The sequence below is a fragment of the Odocoileus virginianus genome, chromosome 5 (assembly GCF_023699985.2).
Source record: "Odocoileus virginianus isolate 20LAN1187 ecotype Illinois chromosome 5, Ovbor_1.2, whole genome shotgun sequence".
NCBI lineage: Eukaryota > Metazoa > Chordata > Mammalia > Artiodactyla > Cervidae > Odocoileus > Odocoileus virginianus.
Genome location: NC_069678.1, coordinates 51845683 through 51866503, shown reverse-complemented (window position 1 = coordinate 51866503; position 20821 = coordinate 51845683). Strand labels below are relative to the sequence as shown.

Sequence of the window (20821 nt, the reverse complement as noted above, 5' to 3'; positions counted from 1 at the left end):
CGACTGAGTGACTGAACAACAACAAACAACAACCACACAACTAACTAAAAAAGAACAGGAACTAAAACTGAGATACAGGTCAGCAGACTCCAACTGTAAAAGCTTTCACATCAGCATTCTTATTAAGAAGCAAGGAAGTGAAGTCACTCAGTTGTGTCTGACTGCGACCCCATGGACTGTAGCCTATCAGGCTCCTCAGTCCATGGGATTTTCCGGGCAAGAGTACTGGAGTGGGTTGCCATTTCCTTCTCCAGAGGATCTTCCCCACCCAGGGATCAAACCCGGGTCTCCCGCAGTGCAGGTAGATGCCTTACCATCTAAGCCACCAGGGAAGTAGTTAAGAAAAATGAAGAGAATCAGAAATGAAGTGTATGACAACAGCCAGTAGGAATCAACTGATCACATAAATAGATCTATGAGTATTAGAGACGCAATATCCTCTAAGAGAAAAAACATAGTATAGACTTAAAAACCCATGATTAAACAAAAGAAAATTAAAATGCAATGTTTCCTGAAGAGTAAAAGGCACTCAATTAATTCAATCAGATGATTGTTCCTTCTCTCCTGATATTTTTCATCAATGTATATAAAAGAAGAAAAGCAAACTTTAATTTCTAAAAGTATTGGAGAGAGTAATTAAAATTAACTTGACTCTAATTCTTTGACATACTAAGGAAATTTTACCTCTTTTGACACTATATTCCCAACAAAACTTTCTATAAACAAAAGCATTCAACTTTTTTTTTTACAAAGGTCTGCTAAATACTTAATCCCAAACTTGTTTGTATGAAAAATAAACTCTGCCATGTAGTTTTAGAATAATTAATTCCCAAAGCTGGTAAATATATGTTGGAAAAAATAGAAAATATTGACTTCAATCATCCATTGCCTTAAATGATAATCTTTGTATAATCCTTCTCTCCCCTCCCAATCATCTGTAAAAGTTTTCAGTGATAAAATCTAAGATTATTTTGTAGGGGAAATGAGGAAAGTGTGAGGAAAGGAGCTGTTCCAGATTTTGGAAATGAACAAATCTAAAATTTTTCTCTAGCTCCAATATGGTGCCCTACTACTACTCTTTGTTCAACAGATTCTACAACAGACTGAGGATTTATGATGCAAGACTCAAAATAATTGAGCAGATGTTTCAGGAACATTAAGTTAATTTTGTTCTCTTCCCACACCTGAAAAAGGACCAAAAGTATTGGTTATCTCAGAAGCCATATAGCCTTCTGGGGGTAGTTTGCTTTCATTCACTTTCATTCCATATAAATTCTATAAATGATTTTTAAATTTTAAAAACCTATACAAAGTATTACGATAAGATCATCCGACACTTTATCAATTAAAAGCCCAAGGAATAGGCAATAATAGAACTGAAGGAAGGAGCTAGTTCTGTTTTTGTCAGTCTCCTTAACGGATTGGGAATTTTTTGAGAGCAAGGACCACCCATGTCTTACTCTTCTTTGTATCCACAGCACCTGGTACCTTGTTGATACCTGATGAATTCAACTCACAAAGATGTACATAGTTTCCTTTCAATAATCAGTGACATAATTTTGAGACCATCTCACTTATATACTGATTAAGCTGAAAAACAGTCTTCTAAGAAAATGCATATAGTTAATTACTCTTCTAATCCCAGGGTTTTACATGAGGATAACTATGGATTAAATATGTATTAGACCTTAAAGAGGCACATAGAATGTTAGTGCAGAACTCCAGATTGACAAAATTAGGTTTGTTATTTTATCCATTAAATAGTCTAAGCAGATTAATTGGAACCAGACGTGTGAAGATTCATAAGGTTTGTTTTAACATCAGTTATTTAAAAAGGTTTATAGGTTACATTTGAGACATCTAAATAAACAGTTTAAAGAGAATGTAGATCTTGATAAAGTGTATATATAGGGAGAAATGTTATGAGGCTGTTTCAAGTTCTATAACCAGATATATCTCACAGTAAAACAGTACTAAATTCCAACTCTCTTCCTTAAAAATGTCAATTATTATGGATACATTTTGTTTAGAAATTAAATATACCAAGACAAAGTTTGTTTTCCTAAAGAAACAAACATAAAGAGACTGTACATCCCTAAGCAGTTATCTAAAGGACACATCTTTGCTCATAGCATCTGCCATAAAAACAGTCTGTCCAGGTAAAAAGCAAAAGGCTGTGACAATCTGTTTTTGGCAGAACTCAAATCAAAGGACATGTTTTTGTCAATTGAGGAATGCTGATTTTGGGGAATGAATGTCAGAAGTTTATTAACCCAAGTGGTATGGTTTCTATTTCTGTACTTTAATTTCACATACAGTCATGTGAAATTACCATTTTTAAGGCTTTACACTGGAGTATACACTCCAGTATATACTGGTGTATGCACTGGATGTAAACAAAATAGATAAATATATCAATAGGAGTATGGTGTTCTAGAAAAGATACCTGAAAATAGACAGTAATCACTTTTTTCAAGCCAATTCCAGTCTTATTATTATTCCACTATTAGATATATATGCCTAGCCAACAAATATAGATATTAGTACTTTAATATTTTTTGAATTGTTATACTTTACTTCTTTCTGTTATGCTTTACTTCTTTCTGTTGACTGAACCTGGTTCCTCAGCAGTGAAAGCACGGAGTCCTAACTACTGAACCACCAGGGAATTCCCTAAATAACTCTACTTTTAAAGAGGCCTCAAGTGGGCAACATTGCCTGTGACCTTTTGATGATACAGTGAAAAACCTTTATGAGTGTACACATGATAATATATATATGTACATATATATAATTTTAGTTAGGCTCAATTATTAAGTTTGTATGTGTTTAATATAATTTAATATATATGTGATATAGTCACATTATAATGTTATTCTATTTTATTATGTTTCAAACCAGTTGTACACCTTTGGGAATAATGTCAAAAATACAAACTGCCAAGTTTAATAAATAATGAAGAAATACATAAATCATCAGAAACATACATGAACTCCCAACAGCCACATCCAAATTCTATGTGTGTGTGTGTGTGTGTGTGTGTGTAGCAGTTATTTGGGTAATTATTTGATCTTAATGCAATAGTTTTGTTTCTTAATTTTTCTCAACATTTTTACTATTTTAATATTGTTCCTCCTATTTAACATTTAGCTAAACTGCTGTTGACCTGGGCAAATGAGTTTCTGATGTCTATCAGCAAGTATGAAAGCATAATTTCATTAAAGTGTATTATATATATGCTCAGGACTGAGAGAACATTATAAAATGAAGTTTGGCTAAAGTTCAACTGGGCATCAAATAGCACTGGCAAGAATTTTCTTAAACAGATGGTGTAAAATCTTACTAACACAATAGTGTGTGCTTAACACAGGAACAATATCAGAAACAGATGGTGCTGTAAATGACCAAAGTACCAAACAGAAACAATAAACATGGGATATATATTAAAAATGATGCCTTTGCCAAATGAAAAAGAAAGGGAAAGAAAAAGGGTGAGCAAATGCATTTCCTTGTCAAATAAGAAACGCTACTGATATTTTTCCAGACCAAGGCTGGCATACAAATATTTTCCCTTTGGCTTCCTCTTATGCATTGGTATTAAACCTCTATCAGGGTGGCCAGAACTAAGAACATAAATTTTCATGCATGTTTTTAAAGAGTGATCACATAAAAAGGAAGTAAGGCTTTGTATTAATCTCGAAAATTTAGACGGCATGCTGCGATTCACTGGGTAGCAAAGAGTCAGACACCACTTGGGGACTGAACAACAACAAAGGACCTCTACACATTACTTGGAACTGAAAATACTCTCATCAGCCCAGAAAATCCTTCTCTCTCCCTCCCCCTCTCTCTCTTACACACACACACACCTTTTATTAGAGCTGTATACAAGTGTTTGGTCATTTGTAAGTATTTGCTCATGCACTGCACAACAGTCTTAAAAGTACCAAGGGCCTCTATGGCTGGCACAGAAACCAAAACCAAGTAAAAGAAATTCAAATCCCTAGAAACGCCTCCCTAAAGCTAAACCCACCTCTCCCAAGTGTGGGTCGATCTCCAGGGCCTTGGCCTGCCTGCCCAGAGGCCACTCCTGGAGAAAGAGCAGTACAGGACAGAACTAGTCGACATCTGTCTGGAGCCAGCCTGCACTCCCAACTTGGGCATTTCGAGCCTGACCACTTTACTGATCACTTCAGTAATCAGTTCTGACCTAGTCAGGCCCCCATGGCCTGGTGTGTAGTAGGCTTGGCTTTTAGGTTTTCTCTCCTCTGTAACAGCTTTCAGTGAGATACCAAGATGTACGCTCTGGGAACTGGAAGGGTTGAACAAGAATTACCTACCTATTTATGGGCAGAGACAGTTGATGGGCAGAAGGACTTGGGCCTTGAGTCTCCTCCGGCGCTGATTATTTTTATCCCCCCGGGAAAAAAAAGCCTTAACATCCTCTGGAATTCGGATCTGATTCCAGGAGACGAACGTTTCACATTTGAAACCCAAGCTTCCGCCCTAAGGTCGCCCACGGAAAAGGGCGCTAAGTGGGCGGTGGTCAAACCCACCAGAGCGACCAGCCTAACTCAGAGCCTGGCCTGGGGTAAGCATTCCGGTGCTCGGAGCCGGGGCCACCCTCCTCCCACCTTCTCCAGGAGACTGGATTAATGATGTGGGGGTTCACGCTGGATGCCCGGCTGCTTTGGGACTAGGATACGTCGCTGGGGCGCTCGGCCTTGCTCTCGTTCAGGGCGCATCACCTCGGCGCCTCCCGGGGTGCACCGCGCGGCAGGGAATTTCCCAGCGTGCCCCGGGGCCGCCGACCGGCTGCGACCAAGGCCAAGGGGCTGGGAACCTCGGCCCGAGTGCCGAGAGGACAAGCCGGGCTCCAAGGGCCGTTCCGGAGAGGTCACCTCCGAAGGCAGGCGCCGGCGGAACCAACCCAGGCCGCTGCTGGAGGGGAAGGGCTTCAGCCCCTAGGGGCGAAGGGGCTTGGTGTTTCCAAGGAAATGCAACAATATTTACGACCTGGCCATGAGAAAGTTTTCTCCCAGCACGCGATCTATCTCCTCTCCCTCCCCGCTCCCCCGCAGCTTCCTACCCTTCTAGCCCTTCCTCCCCTTCCCACCCTGGCTCTGCTTCTGGGCCCTAACTAACAGACAGCATCAGTCAGGTCCTTCAAGCCTCTTCTGCTGTCCTCCATTCCCCCAGCTCTTAAAAGAACTTAGGCTTCTAGGACTCCAGAGCAAGGGTGGAGCCACATGTCCAACCGGCCAGGAGGGAGGACTTCATACCCTGCCAGGCTCACTCAGTATCCTTCATATATAGTACAGTGGTTAACACCTTGGAATTGGTTTGCATCTACAATCCATTGCAAATAAGTCTTGAGAATTTGAGTCTCCTCTAAACTTCAGGCTTCTCACGCCCTTGATGACTGTGAGGAATATTCATGACAACGTATGTTAAATATAGCTGATGCTAAACAATAAATGCTATTCTTTATTATGAGTATCTACATACATGCACATATTCCTGTCTAAAAATACAAAACCTTTTTAGGAAAAAAGATATTTCAGCCTGTGTGGCTGTGGGGGGACAGTGTAAAGACTGGGGAATTATGGCTTAATTTATTAACTGTAATTTTTTTCCTACGCTGACCTTTAAAAGATATTCAAGGACTGATCTAGATGTTTTGTAATGTGAGAGGTTTTCCCCACAATATCAATAAAATTAATTATTGAAGCAGGGCAAAAGTATTTTGAAAGGAGGAAGACACCTTGACAAGGCATTTATTTATAAAGCTCCACAAGAAATTGTGCCTGCTTTTTTTGGTGACTATGAAACCCAAAAGCAATGATAAAAGCAAACTAAGTGCTGAGCAAGTCAAGGAGTTATTTCTGAAAGGTAGTGGATGTGTAGGCACCCTTTAAAAAACAAAACAAAACAAAAAAATGCTGCTCTGAGTCCCTCCAGAGGGTTGGGCAGCTATTCGAAGGAAATAAGAGATTATGCTCTTCTAAAGGAAAAAACTTTGTTCTTCCCTGTGTTTCTTTACCTGCAGAGGCTGTGGCTAAATTTGCAAATCTTGGTGCATCTGTCAAGAGACCCCAGTTTTCAAGATAAAACCCTAGGGCTTTTCTCTTAGTGTTGGTGTAAATTCCCAGTGCAGTAATCCCAAGCCAAAAGATCTCTTCCAGCCCTTCAGGACCCCAGTCAAAGGGTCCCCGGGGCCTACAGTTTCTGCTTTAGAGCTCTCCTGGCTTCAAAGAGGTTGGGTCTGGGAAGAGAGAGAGCTGAGCCACGCAGGGCACACAATTATGATCTGGCAGGGCAGTGGGGCAGGGCGGGGGTGGGCACACGTGGATCTACCTAGCTTAAGACTGTACACCATCACCTGTACCTCGCCTCCACGTTCTTCAGTAGTTTTGCAGCCTGTAAACAGGTGTGCATCTCCTTCCCAAGCGGGGAAGGCCTGACAGCACCGCCATCTGGCTCTGAGTAACCTCAGATACCATCCTGACTGTCCACCCCAGTCAGGCTTTTTGCCCTAGGGCAAGCCAAAACATAGATCAACTTAGGTCAGGCCAACACACACAGCATTTCCATGTGTGCAGTCAACAGTGGGCCCATGGAGGTTTCTCTGAGCTTCTGGGGTCCAATATGTTTCCATTCCTTGTCCCATTAGCATCCTCACCTATAACTGAGGCTCAGACCTCGATGGTCTCTGAAGCACCCACAGTAGGTTTTCAGTTGCAAACACTGAGGGCTGAAGGATGATCCAGAGGGGTCCAAATGAGCCATTGTAAGTCCCTCACCCTAGAAGAAAAGTAGAGCCTGGCAAGCCCCTCAGTTTAAATTGTCAGAATATCTATGCCCTTCCTTGCCTCATTCTTCTAAGGGATTAAAAGATTTGGGTCCTGAGCAAGAAGGTGCCACTGGAAAAAAACAGGAAACTGGAACTAAGAATACGTAGAAAGGAATGAAACCCTCTGTACCAGCCAACGCACATATTTATATTTTTTCATTCAAAAAGCCATCCTTTATTGCCCAGTGCCAACATACTGAACTAGGTTCCAGAGAGTCAGGCAGCACATGGTTCTTGCCTCCAGAGTGACAGAAGCCTGGTGCTGTCAAAGATCTGCTGGAGTCGATTTTATTCACCTGTTTCTCTAGGAGGAAAACTACTTCTAAAGACTTCTCCGGAGTAGTGGTGATACAGGGTGCAGAGAGATGACGCTGAACAGCTGGAGCTGGGCACCAAGGTTTCTGCAAACTCCGGAGACTCAGTGTCCCGAACTTTGGTCAAAGTGTCCAGAGGAAAGTTCAGGGAGTGCCCACCGACCTTTGCACTGCAGGAGGTACGGAGAACTCTGGTCACTTATTCAATCCAGGTTTCGACCCACTCGATGATGATTAGTCATCGGGTTCTCTAATTTGCAAAGGAAAGGAGAAAATTTTTACCACCGTTGTAAAAGCTCAACTCTTTTACCCCTGTGGTCAGCTTATTTGACACTCCAAACTATTCATTCTGTACTTTTAAACCTCGCACCGGGAAGAGTAGAAGGAAGGGGGCGCTCTGTCCCTCCGGATACCGGATTCCCGGCAGTGGCAACGCGGCAGGAAGCCGGCGGGGGCAAAGCGCTGACTGCTGGCCCACCTGTGCTGGAGCCGCAACCCAGGTCAAATGAACTATGTAAAAAACCGTCTCGAGTTGGGGTAAATGAATCCACTGATTAAAAGCGGAATGGTTAAGAGGCGGGCTTTTGAAAAAGAAGGAAAGTTTCAGCGTACGTACCTCAGCGTACGGTGTCTGGGTTCGAATTCTGACTCCACCTGGTAAAATGGCCTTGGGCAAGTTATTGAAGAACGGTTATGCTCTTCGGCTCCTTTTGACAAAAAACAACAGCTATGAGTATTGCTGCTTTCACAATATTCAGAAGTTCCCGCAAACTGACAGAAGGTAGGGTGCCAATCATTTATATGCGCCAGATTAACCCCCAAATAAAGCAATGGAAGCAAAAGTCGTTCCCGTGCCTACTTGGGCTGAGATGCCCTGATTAGAGGTGGCTGGCAGCTGTGAGTTCTTCTTCAGAGCCCCGGCAGCACTCCAGCATTAGAATCCGAGCAGGTGGACTACTCAAAATGGCCAACTGGAATCCAGGTCGGTGCTTAGGAGCATGGCCTGACCCCTTCCCCTGGGGAATTAAGCCGTTGGTGACACCTCGCATCTAGACAGCTCTTGGGTGGCAAAGGAGGAGGAGGGAGGAGCGGAAGATTACATTCATTGAGCAGCTACTGTGTATCTGTTGGTGAAAATATTTCAGCATCATTAGCGCTGTCCTCCCCATTTTACTGATGAGGAAAAAAAATTAAGTTGTTAAATAAATTACTCAAAAATCCATTACAGGTTTGACTAACTTCAAAACCTGTGCTCTTAGTATAACACATAGCTCTTAAACCCTCATTTCCCACGAAGGCAGGCAGGCAAGCAGGCAGGAAAGGAGGAAGGGAGGAAGGAAGAAAGGGAGGAGGGAGAAAGCACTGCCATAGTTACCAGAGCCCGTCTCCTCTAGCAGAAATCCTTATAGAAGTTTATTTAACATGAAAAACTATGGCTCAAGATTATTCTGCAAACTTCTTTCAAATTATCATTTCACAAGTTACAACGGATAAGCAACAATGGGACATGGAAATGTGGGGGGAGGGGGGTAGAAACCTCGACACAGGTTTCAGGGTGAGACTTCCTGGACTTTGTTGGTTGCACCCACACTAACAACGGAGTTTCAAGTTCTCATCAAAACAGGATAGAAGCCTGCAAATGGGAGGCTCACACAGCGCCCGCCACCACCCCCACTCGACCCAGGAAAGGCCGTCAGGCACCCAGGATTTTGCACTCGGATCAAGCTTGGCTCTCCTGCCTCCCTTGCTGGGTTTTTGTTAACTCTCAGGGATCCCTGGAGAAGAGGGGGTGAGGGGAATGGATGAGAGGAAGCCTGCGTCCTCTTTCTAGATGAGTGAGCTCCAAGCTACATCAGCTCGGTGGCCTCGCATATGTAATAAAAAGCTGGGGAGAAAGGACTTAGTTGTTATTTCTCCCAAACTCCTAGTTTGGCTTTTACAGAGCTGTGCGGGCAGAGGTCTGTAGAAATAGATTAGAATCGGGTTTCCACTGGTCCTGCCCTATTACTCATTCTGAACGATAAAATGCATATAAAATCAGCAGCTCCAAGCCACAAGCGTGCTTAAGGCGAGATTGTCGGCTTGGAAATGTCACAACGAGTAAAGGATGTAGTGGACTTCTGCGCTTTGTGCAGTAACATTTAGCCCGGGAGCGTCCCAGACAGCTCCCGGCCTAATTTCGGGCTGCAGACGGCTTCTAATTCTTTCCTCTCTTACCAGCGGTCCCATCTGGGAGAAAAGGTATCGCTATCTCCTGTCGCAGAAGACCGCGCAAGTTTACTTGAGCTCAGAGGGGAAAACTCGAGGAGGGGATGAGCGCACCGCCTGGAAAGAAACACGGAATCTACACAAACAATCCTTTCAGTCGCAGAACTTGGGTTTTAGTTGGTGGGTTTCTAAACCCACTGGTGACAAGTGGCCCCAGCCGGCTCACCCGACAGCAGCTGGTGTAACAGACTGCCAGCGGGGCTGGAGAGGTAGGCCGGGTCTGCGCGCTGCGGTTCCTGGCTGGCCAGTGCACGCCAAACTAGCCTCCCGGGGAAGACCCTCCAGCCTCGGCCTTGGCCCGAAGTGGGGGAGAGATCGGTGTGTCTCAGACGGAGGCTCTCGTCACCATTGGGCGACCTCCGCTGGCATGAATAAACGCGCCCTTCCCTTTCCCTCGGAAACTGGGTGACAAGGTCTGGAAAGGAGCCTGGGACCGGTAAGTCTCAAGGTGAGAGCATTTCCTGCTCCGCTCTCTCTGAGGGGTCACGGGGCTTCCTGGGCAAGTTTGGGGCGGGGGCAGGGCAAAACTGCAAAAAACTCTGGAAGCTATTTCCATCCGTCCTTTTCCGGATCAATATTAATAATGGTCAGACGAAGTGGTCAAAAATCAAAGGGTACTCTGAATCAAGTGTGACCTCCGCAGTTTCAGAGGGCTCTTGGCTGAGCGCTCGGAGTAAAGAGGTCACTACAAGAATCACCCAGAAGCTGTGCCTTCTTACCGCTCAGAGGTCTTCCGCCCTCCACCCTCCGACCGTCCTCTCGCCGACCCCCGGCGCGGATACCTGGGGGTAGGGGTGTGGTCAGCGAGAGCCGCCGGCCCGGGAAGATGCAGGGCCCCAATCGCTGGTACTGGCCCTGTGCCTTCGAGCCCGGGAGTCCTGGACGCGCCTCGTTTGACTGTGTTTTCGTCCGTGTCCCAGCAGCGTCTCCCTCACGTCTACACAGGTCTGACTCCAGCGCCTCGAAGGCTAGTGGGAGGGCTAAGAGCCGGGGCGGTCGCGGATTCAGGAAGCGAGATTCCGAAGATTGCCTGAGTACCGCGAAAACTCCAGGTTAAGTTTTCTCAAACATGTGGTTACTCACCGCGAGGAGCTCAAAGGCAAAGGGTTCAATAGTCAAGTTGGTGGGGACTTTCCTTACTTAAAGTAATAATTTGCTAATTCGGATCTATTGCTTTTAAATATCGAGTTCCAGAGACCTCTGTCAATGCAGGCTTAATTTCATCCCACTGATGAAGGATGTTTATAAACGGCTCCTGTGGTGCAAGCCGAGTGTGAAAATATCAGTTTTATGCCTTTTGATAAGAATTACCGAGGTGGAAGGCTTATTAGGCGATTACAAATTTCGCAGCTGCTCGGAGCCCAATTAGGCAGCTCTTCGCGGTGAGTGGAAGCTGTGGGGGTCAGGGCGGGTTGGTGTTCCCGCTCTCCAGCCATGGACCTCCAATCAAGGCCTGGCTCAACCCAGACCCCTGCCCTGATCCCCTCGAGGTTTAGGGGGACACACCCTGCAGCTCCCAACTAGCGGAGCGCCCCAAAGCCTGGGGAAGGAGGCACTCCCAAGTCTCTGGCTTTCTCTCTCCCAACCTTGCAGAGAGCCCTATTCATCAGGGCTGTTGGTTGGGTGTCGGTTGCCCCCTAGGTGGGCTTAGGTACCCGGTTTTCATTTAAGGAGAGGTGAGAATTCCAGAAATTTCAGGTTAGCAGATAGGAATCGCTCCAACTCCGCGATTCCTTACCCACCTGCAGACACATAAGATGATGTTTTATTGGTCCTATCCTTATTCGACCAAAATTGGTCTCCGTTGGAGTCGGAGCTAAAAAACCTCATTCCACAGACAAAAAGAGTCCTGACTTTTAGCACAAGCACCTAAGGTAGAAAGGGGTACTCTGAGAAGCATCAGGCGAACACTTCCTTTGCCGGAGCCGCGGAGAAGCCTGGGTAAGAGGTGTGACGCGGGCTCCTAGGAGTTGCCACTGTGCAGGAAAGACCCCTCCGTACGCTCGCCCTCGACTGGGGGTCACAAGGTGGGCCTGGAGAGAGGGACGCTCAGCCCTGACATTCACCGCAAACACCTGCGCATCACTCGCCTCCTCCCTCCTCCACGCACTACCCGCGATCGAAGGCCTATACCGCCAGGGACACAGAAATAAATTCACCACCCGGAGGCCTACTGAGCAAGGCTGGGTGCGAGCAATTACCCCGTGGGAAAGGTCGGTGTCCTGCCGGGCTCCAGGGGTAAAGCGGACGCCAGACCAGTCTTTTAGGTCTTCTTATGTCTGACGATCTTTCTTCTTGTCCAAACCTAGAAGCTCTGAAAACGAATAATTTCCTCCACTTACGCAGAGATAGGAGCTCTTAGATCAAGATTAGTATTTTGAAAACCCGATTGAGAGCCGCCTGATTAGGCGAGGGTGGGTGGAAAGACCGCATGAATGCCCGCGCCCCCGCCCTAACTTCCCAAGACAGCTCCAGCGCTCCCCGAATCTCCAAATGATCCGCGCGATTTATTCTCCCGGATGGTAACCAAACAGTACCCCAGATTCATTTTGCAGACCCTTAACAAATAGAGACTGTAACTAAATCGCCGAATTGGGTCTTTATTTTTAATTCCACTTTCAGTTCTGCTCTATACACGGCCTGATAGTCAACATTCTGCACGACTCTCCATTTAGAAGAACTATCTCGAGATTGATGCTATTTCATGGAAAATGCATTATGTGGATTTTTTCCAAAAACACTAATTTTGGCACTTGATGAAAAACACAAGTTTTTCTGTTCTCCAAGCACAAGTTAGCTTTTAGAGAAGTTGGTCCACTCCAAGCCTTCAATTCTGTCCCCTTCCCCCGCACCTCCGTAAATTTAAACTAGAGCTCCCAGAGAGGACCGGCAGGGGGATAGCTAATATTAACGTGGGCGCAGCTTCACGTAAAGAAAACAATGGCTGGCGTTAGGAAAATACTCTAGAGACCCTCCTGTTTATGGGAGAAAAATGTAATAGAGGAAAAGCTAAATTTGCAGTCGATGCTCGGTCCCAGGCTGTTACATGGGCTCATTTTATCACCGGCAAGTCTATCTATCTCTGCCCATTGTCCTCCCTCTAGCTTGCTGCTGACGAGTCTGGGTGGGAACGCCTCTATCTTCCTCTTCTAGATAATAAGGCAAGGAGATAATATTATAAATATATATCTTATTGAAGCAACGTTATATGATTTTGTTAAAGGCCTTTAAGAAACAGAGACACTTAGATACTCATATTAATTACTGTTTCAGAGGCTTGCTTTATTTCGTTTCTTAAAAAGGGGAAATTAGAAATAAAAATTGTTAGTCTTATCAAATTCCTCTTTATACACTACATAACGAAGTAAAATTTATACCATAAAGAAGTTATTTAAACAAACACACCCTCCAATTCTAATCAAAATTACCAGTATTCTGAGGACCACCCCCCTAAATCCGTAGGCAAAATTTGAGGCAGAAGCTGGCGGCTTCCAGGGCTTCAGTGTTGCCTAGGATGAGATGAAAGAGCAATACTAATAGAAACATACTTTTTTTTGTCTTTCCTGTAGCCTTGATTTCAAATCTAGTAGTAAAGCTTTTGTGCTACTCAGATGTTTCTTCTTTATCTTAATGAGAAAACTTTTCGCAAAGGGAGTGCGAACCCCTAGATAACTCAGCCTCCAGGCTGCCAGGGAGCCGTCGCGGTCCAGGGCTAGACAGGAGAGCGGCTCGTTTCAGGAGAATGACTAAAACATTCGAGTCACCCAGACCTCCGCTTCCCCTTCAGCTTGCTGCAGAAAGAGATGTAACCTGAATCTTTGTTTAGGTTTTGGTTAGGGAGTGAGAATTAAAAAGCCACGGCAGATGCAGAGAGCAGATTTTTTTGAAAGTCAAAAGTTAACAGGCCATTCCCATTTTTTTTTTCTTCTTTAATACTAAATCTGGAGTAAGTTGGCTCGTCCAGATAACGATCTTAACTTGTAGGGAAGGAGGGTGTTTCTGAAGGAGGTGAGGCTATTCCTCCTGGAAAAGACTTTCACCCCACACCCTCTTCCCTCCCTCCATGTAAGGTTCCACCCTCTGGAAAGCAAAACTTTTTTCCCCCCTTTTCCTAGAGGGGCAGAGCTCAATGAAGTTGGGGAAAGAGTCTTAGGAACAGTCCGTCGGAGTGGCTACGGTCACAGCGGCCTCTTTGGACGAAGACTTGTAGCCTTCCTACCCTTGTTGGCGTGTCAGCTTTCATTAATGCACTGGGGCGGGGGAGGGGGGGCCAGATCGACAGACACCGACTGCCTCTGACCCTCTGGAGTTGGTATGTGATAAGCAGCCCTAGCAGTGCCATGTATTGGAAAAGCGATCAGATGTTTGTGTGTAAACTAGAAGAAAAGGACGTGCCGGAGCTGGCAGTTCCCCTTGAGAAGGTGAGCGACCCGACGCCCGGCCAGACCAGCTGAATCGCAGTTTCCGTGAAACGCGAGCTGTTTGGGCTCCTAAACGAGGTTCAGAAATTACCTGTAACAGTCTCATCTTCAAACCCGGCAATTTTTTTTTTAATTATTACGTAGTGGCTTTAGGCAGTAATCATTGCCTCCCCTCCCCACAAGCTCACTTAACCTGAGGCATGGAGACCGTAATTTGGGAGACGAAGCCTCAAGCCTAAGGCGATGTGAGTCGTGCTTTTGTGTTTGCAGCGGCGATCGGGAGGTCGGGAGAGTGAGTCGCGTGGTTCGGGCGGCTGGGGGCGGGGGTACGTAGGGGAGGGACGGAGCCGAGGCGAGGCTTCTCCGTCCGGCAGCCGGCGGACGCTTGCCCGCCCCAAGGAGCTCCTCCGGCCGCAGGGCGATCCTCGCTGCCTCGGTTGCACAGCGAAACAAAAGCAGACGGAGCTCCACGAAGACCTTTGGGATCGCAGGGAGGGCTTGAGGGCCATTTTACTTAAAAAAAAAAAAAAAAAAAAATCTAAAGAAACAAACCCTAGGGCTCTCGAGCCGCACCGTTACTAGAGTAGATAGCGGGGAACTGACAAACTCTCACCTCGCTCTGGAGGCAGGAGCGTTGACTCACAAACGCGGGGTATGTCGCGTTTTAGGTTTGAAAATCATCTGCAGCCTGTTTGAGCGCCTCCGCGGCCCCGCACCGGGCGCCATTGACTTTGTCTTCGCCCGAATGCTTGCGGGGAACGCACGGGAACTCCGGGGGCTCCTGCCTAAGCTCTGTGTCTGCGAGGGTGCGGCCTCCGTGCTGCGGCGCTGGGTCCCGGCATTCAGCCCGGGGGTGGGGTTGGGGGGACTCAGGGGTTCGGACAGCATCTCGCTGGATGCTGTCAGAGGGAAGAGGGAGGCGAGGAGAGAACTACAGAAGTGTGGGCCGCTCGAGTTCCGTGACACCACCACCCCCCCGCCCCCCAAGCTAGTGTTTCCGTAAACGAAGGCAGAAAAAGCCCAGAGCGGCTGCGTTTTCGTTTAAGAACAAAACTCCTGCAAAGGCTTGGAAACATTTGAGTAATGCGCGTTGTTGCTTTAAAACATTTTGACCGAGGTTGTGTGAGTTGTTTTTTTAATGACACAAATTAAATTCAGCTGGATATTTTCCATTATTCGACCCGCTTTTTGCGCTGGTTAAAAATAATCCTTTGGTAACTCAAATGTTGACTTACCGAGCAATAAGTGGCAATTTACACCTTAAAGAAACGAGTATAAATCACTCGCTGCTCTAATTGCTGTAAGTTTACGAAAGAGCTGCTGGCTCGGTTTAATCTGAAGCATTTTCATTCAAATTGTCATCGGAACAAACACCAGGCTTCTTAAATCCCGCTGTAATTAGCTTTCAAGTATCCTATTAAACCTCTTCACCTTTCGGGCTATCCAACTCAAAAAGCTCCCATTTAAAAATATATATGTCTCTCTCTTTTAATTGAGGCTATTAAAGAAATCAAGTTTCTACCCCCACCCCCTCCTCAAATCCTCTTTTCTTCTCTCCTACTCCACCCCACCCCCCCATGCACCCCCTTTAGCCCAGTGATCCCCGCTCCGCAGTGATTGACGTCTAGAGAGAAAATGCTTTGTGCGGGGATGATTGTTATTAACTCGTTACCCCTGGCAGGGGGGCGGGGAACCGGCGTGCTCCGGTGAGCGCTGGGGACCCGTAGCCCGGAGAGCGCGGCGGCGCGCCGGGCGAGCCCCCGGGAGCTCCCGTGGCCGCCTCGCTGCGCGCTAGGGCTGCGCCGCCGTCCGCTCGCCCGCAGCGCGCGGGCCCAGGCGCCCTGACGGCTGCCTGCGCGGCCGGGCGCGCCGGGGCCTTCATTAAGTTCGTCCCGCGTACCGAGAAGCTGAAGCTCCGGGCTGCACGTGCCGACTCTGAACTTCTCGTCTCTGTTCTCCCCACTTCCCGGCTCTCACCTCCTCAGTGCCAGGGTCTCATGTCGGAGGAGTGCGGGCGGCCTGCAGCCCTAGCGGCTGGGAGGACTCGGAAAGGCGCCGGGGAAGAGGGGCTGGTGAGTGGGTAGGGCCCGCGGTACTGGCCGTGGAGCGGCGGCCCAGAACGGAGGGCTGCTGTCCCCGAGTTCCTTCCCGGGCTCACCTGGCCCCTCGAGGAGCCGGTGGAGGGGAAGGGATCTGGGGCGGGCTGGGCAGAGCCGCCAGGCTCCCCAGGACTTTGAGGTCCGGGGTCTGCAGCCCCGGCGACTGCGCCGTGGGAGCTTGGACCCCGGGGAGGGTGAGGAGCGGGACCTCAGGAGCTGGGGGTGGCTTGGGGGAAGGGAGGGGAGGCGGTGAGGGAGCCCCCGCGGGCCTGTGGGATGGGGAGAGGAGGAGGGGTCTGGAACCGCCTGAGACCGCGCCTCGTGGCTTCCTGCAGGTGAGCCCCGAGGGAGTGGGGGACGAGGACTCCTGCTCCTCCTCGGCCCCGCTGTCCCCGCCGTCCTCGCCCCGGTCCATGGCCTCGGGCTCCGTCTGCCCTCCTGGCAAGTGTGTGTGCAGCAGCTGCGGCCTGGAGATCGTGGACAAGTACCTTCTCAAGGTAGGGCGGAGCCGCGAGGCCCTGGGCGAGCGCGGTTCCCCGGGGAGCTCTGGGGAAGGAGAGAAGTTTATTTTCCCCTTCTTTTCCACTCAAGTTCTCGATCGAGGTTGTAGACTTTCTTAGCACAACCGCCCAGTCAAGAGCAACTCATAAGGTGAGAAGAAATCTCAGAATACCCCCTGTTGATGCAAAACTGCTTGTGTGTGTGGTCTCGGGGTGCCGATAGCCGGGTGAATGTACTGGAGTCAGCCACCTACTTGTAGAGGAACGGAAGTGGGGAAATCCTTACCCATTCTGGAAACAGGGTCCTACCTAATTGTTTTTACCGAGCCTCGGGTTCTAACCCGCAGTAACACCCAGGCGTTTGCCTGCTTCTGAGGGTTCCACGTTTGTGTATGTTGACCGATTTTCCCTTTTTAGTGTCTCCTTTCTAGACAGATACTTTTTTATTGTCTTATGTTTATTTACACCAACCTGAGGCTTTTCCAAAATAAAATTCGTACTACCATTTAAATAAAAACCATTTTCAATATCTTCCTCCTCTTACTAAGGTTTAATATTTCAAGGCCACCCAGTGATTTTTTTTTTTTTTTTTAACGTCGTCTCCAGTGCTTAGGAGGGCAGTGGAAATTGATGTGAAGTTAGACAAAACAAAAAGAAAAATGCCTAGGATGAAGTGCTTCAAGTGGTGGTTTGAGAGTTGACTGTCTGTCTTAATTTGTTTTACTTCTCTCAAGATATTGTGGGGGAGTTTTGAAGTACAAATTCTGGCAGGCCAGTTATCCATGTCATTGCATGAAGGATCATAGTCCCCTGTGTTTTAATCCTAATATCATGGAATTTCAACTTCAATAGTTTTTTAAAACCACTATTTAAAATAATGATCTCTCCTACACTAAATTAGTAGCAACCAGTTCACTTTCTATTCTCCCCACCACCACCCCCCACCTAGTTTCTCAAAAGAATTCATTATATAGAATATGAATTCAAAAAGCAAGTTTGTGAATTTCTTTAAATTTCTGCCTCAGCATACAAAGCTGCTTCATCTGGGAAGTTGGAATGATACCCTGTAGATATAACTAAGATAAAGTACCAAAAGGCATTTTGGTGAAAACTGTTTAAAAAGTAACTAAGTTACTTAATTAGTGGTTGATTCTTAAGCCTGGCAAGTTAGCATGGCTTTCTCTTTAAATCTGCATTCTTAAGTTTCCCATTTCAGTGTTTCTAGACCTGAACCTCTTTGAACATTTCAAAACCATCTTTTGAATCAAAACTAGCTGCTTCCTTTCTTGAGCCCTCTCAGGAATTAGCTGTATCTTTCAGGATATTTCTGAATGGATGTGTAATGGATCCACTTCATATTAGAGAGGAAAAGAAAAAAAGCTTAAAGTGACTCTTAACATATCCTCTGAAATAGATAATTGTTTCTAGCGTTCATCTTTTATATGTTAACATATGTTTATATATCAGATATATATTTGTATAAAACAAATTATCTAAATGAGTTTTTTTAAAAGCTTTCCTTTGTAATAGGACCAGAGTCCTCTCAATGAAGTCTTCTACATAGTCTTAGTTTACCCTTTAGAATATGTACAAGAAAGTATGCATAAGTACATATTAGTAGATGTGCAAGAAAACTGTCTTCCTATCATATAGGAAACTAACAAAAGTTTGACGCTTTATGGTTATATAAAAACTCTTTTGAGTTCTCAACTCCCTCACCACCACCACCTTTTTGAGTACATATTCTTCCAGATAAGTTTGAATTCAGTTCAAGTCACTGGTGAAAAAAATAGTTGTTAAATAGAACATTTGAGGATGTAACTGTTTAATATAGAAAAACACTGTCATGAGGCAAGTAAAATGGAGTTAGAACAAAAATGTGAGAGGAGTTAAATGCGTCTATTGCTCCATGTGATACTTCAGTGCCCTGTCGTTTGAGTGATTTTTTTTCTGTATTAATCCTATATATGTAAACATATAGAGATTGGATGAATGCTAGCTATCAGGAAAGGTTTATAGTCTCCAGAATTTTTTTCTGTTCACCTTATTTTCCTCTCTGGAAAAGAAAAAGAAGATGAGGGAGGTTTTTTGTTTTGTTTTGTTTTTTTTTAGTAAACTTTGAGGAAAGGTGGCAGACCAGGAATTACATCTGGCTTTAGGGAACTAGAGAATGACCATGACTCTGCCCTGAAGACTGCATCTATCGTGGCTTTAAAAAAAAAAAAAAAAGAGCCTGGATAAGATCAAAATGCAGAAGGCCTTAAACAGTGGAGTACTAATGGAAGCCTGTACTTTTCAACTTTAATTTAATTGGACCCATTTGAAGGGAAAAAAAATAGAAAATGCATCTCTATATCCAGGACAGTGATCACCATTGTTAATTTTTAAAATTTTGGTTTCCTCAGATTTTTTTCCATCTGTTTTCCATTGCTATTTTCCCTATTTTCTTGTATGGTGAGCATGTTCTTTTATAGAAAAACCAAAACTTAAAATTTCACTAACATCATCAGTGCTTTGGAAAGAGGCACATAACTAATTAGAAGCCAGTGAAACTTTCTTCTTCAGCTTCACAGTACCTTTTATATTTCATGTCACAGTGAAGCATGTTGAACAGTAGTGCTAACATGATAGAATCATTGGACAAGATTGTCTTTATTATGAAATAGTGTAGCAAAAGCTGTATTTCAAATTTTCCCATTTTTTCCAATTTCCTAATTCCTATATTAGGTATTAGATCCATTTGTACAATGTAACTGCTGTTTTTGCATTATTACTGTTCTTTTAAATGAAATTTAATTAAGCTAAACCAAGTTCTTGTGCCCATTTAACAAGGGCAAACTTTAGGAGCTTGCATTATAGGCAAATTCAGTTCAGTGCACATCTTCATTCCTGAAGGCTAAAGGTATGCAGCTTATAGTATGATGGCAACAGTTTAAGGTGAGAGTTTATGTGATTTGTCCACTGATCCGACAGTATTTCATGCCCTTATTTACAATGTAAAGTGCTATGATTTATTAAAGCATTTTATAAAATAAAATATCTTACTAAGTATAAATGACAAACAATACTTGTGTGCCTTTTTAGAACCACTTATAATAGATTTACTTTTTCCTTTAATGACCAGATCATTAAAGTAGGGTTACCAGTGCTTTATGTTTTGGTTATTTAATGTTAGGTGGGAGCCAGGGCTTCTGCCATAAAAACATCTAAATCTACCTTAACAGTGTCTGTTTTGTAAGAGAAATGAATTGTCTTGCTTCTTTACAAGGGTAAGTATTTATCTTACAAAGCTTTTTGTCCATTTTCTTTTTCACTGTAACTAGTGAACAGTTTATAATTATTTGGCTAAAAAGTAGATTGAGAAGGTATGTGGCTTGAATTCTTTAGTTGCAGTGTGTTATGATGGGAAGAATTTGGTCAAGGAAAAATTATAAAACCAATATGTAGGACTTAAAGTGACCAAAATTTTCCCTATGTTCATAGATGTTGATTTAAAAAAAAAAGCAGAATGGACATTTGATTTAAAAAAAAAAAAAATTGAATTTTTCAAAATTATATTAAAAAAAACAGGAAGTATAAAATATGCTGTTGTGAATTTTCTGGCTGAAATCTAAAAGACAGTATATCTAGATGCATATTTATGTAAATGATACCTCTTAGATGGAAACATTCAGAGCGTGTCTTAAAATATTAAGGGGCTAGCTTTTAAAATTGCCTGATACAGAAAACTAATGAAGGACACTCTTAAGCGTGGTATTAGAATGGCTGCTCACTTGGCCCCTCTTTCTTCACAGGTGAACGACCTGTGCTGGCATGTCCGGTGTCTCTCCTGCAGCGTCTGCAGGACCTCCTTAGGAAGGCACACCAGCTGTTACATTAAAGACAAAGACATTTTCTGCAAACTTGATTATTTCAGGTACACTGAAACTTCTTTTGTTTTTTAAGTAAGTGGATACACCCAGACATCATTTACACAAAGAGAATTTTATAAATAGGGTTACTAGTCCAGTTTTACTTACTGAAGCCCACTTTTTCTTGTACAACAGATTTTGAAATGAGAATGCTTCATATTTTTGAGGTAAATCGGATTAAAACAAAATTAGCATATTTATATGTTTTAGGGACTAGTATATAAAAATTAACTTTGAATAATTTTTTCTACCTTAGCAAATGAAAGTTTTAGGTATTATGAACAGGGAAGCTTCTTTGCTGTGCAGGGAGGTAAAGTGTGAAATATAAGGTGACTTATAGCAGTGCTCTTTGTTCAGGCAGAGTAGTAAGACAAAATGAAGTAATTATAGGGGAAAAAAATCAAAGTGTTGTTGAGCTTTTACCAGTTTATTATAGGATGACCCCCTGTAATATA

At 44.8% G+C, this 20821-nt stretch overlaps 1 protein-coding gene and 1 long non-coding RNA gene across 6 annotated transcripts in view; one reads left to right on the top strand and one right to left on the bottom strand.

Moving 5' to 3' along the window:
* Positions 1-6998: 6998 nt before the first annotated feature.
* Positions 6999-10575, bottom strand: LOC139035213 (uncharacterized). 2 transcript variants are annotated; one of them, XR_011487823.1, is made up of 3 exons: positions 10155-10575; positions 7784-7874; positions 6999-7417 (listed from the first exon to the last, which is right to left on the bottom strand). It is a non-coding gene; the product is annotated as an uncharacterized lncRNA (long non-coding RNA). The 2 variants fall into 2 exon arrangements; XR_011487822.1 differs by lacking the exon at positions 10155-10575 and adding an exon at positions 8027-8303.
* The window catches only part of LHX8 (LIM homeobox 8), a 30601-nt gene continuing 18576 nt past the window's right edge, over positions 8797-20821 (top strand). Inside the window, exons 1-4 of one of the 4 annotated variants that reach the window (XM_070467917.1) lie at positions 8797-9871; positions 15842-15928; positions 16291-16452; positions 20250-20371. In XM_070467917.1, coding sequence (XP_070324018.1) covers positions 15854-15928; positions 16291-16452; positions 20250-20371 — 359 coding nt within the window. In that variant the 5' untranslated portion in view covers positions 8797-9871; positions 15842-15853. Of the gene's footprint in view, positions 9872-13589; positions 13857-13897; positions 14102-15841; positions 15929-16290; positions 16453-20249; positions 20372-20821 lie in introns of those variants that run through there. The other 3 variants (XM_070467918.1, XM_070467915.1, XM_070467916.1) reach the window with 3 other exon arrangements.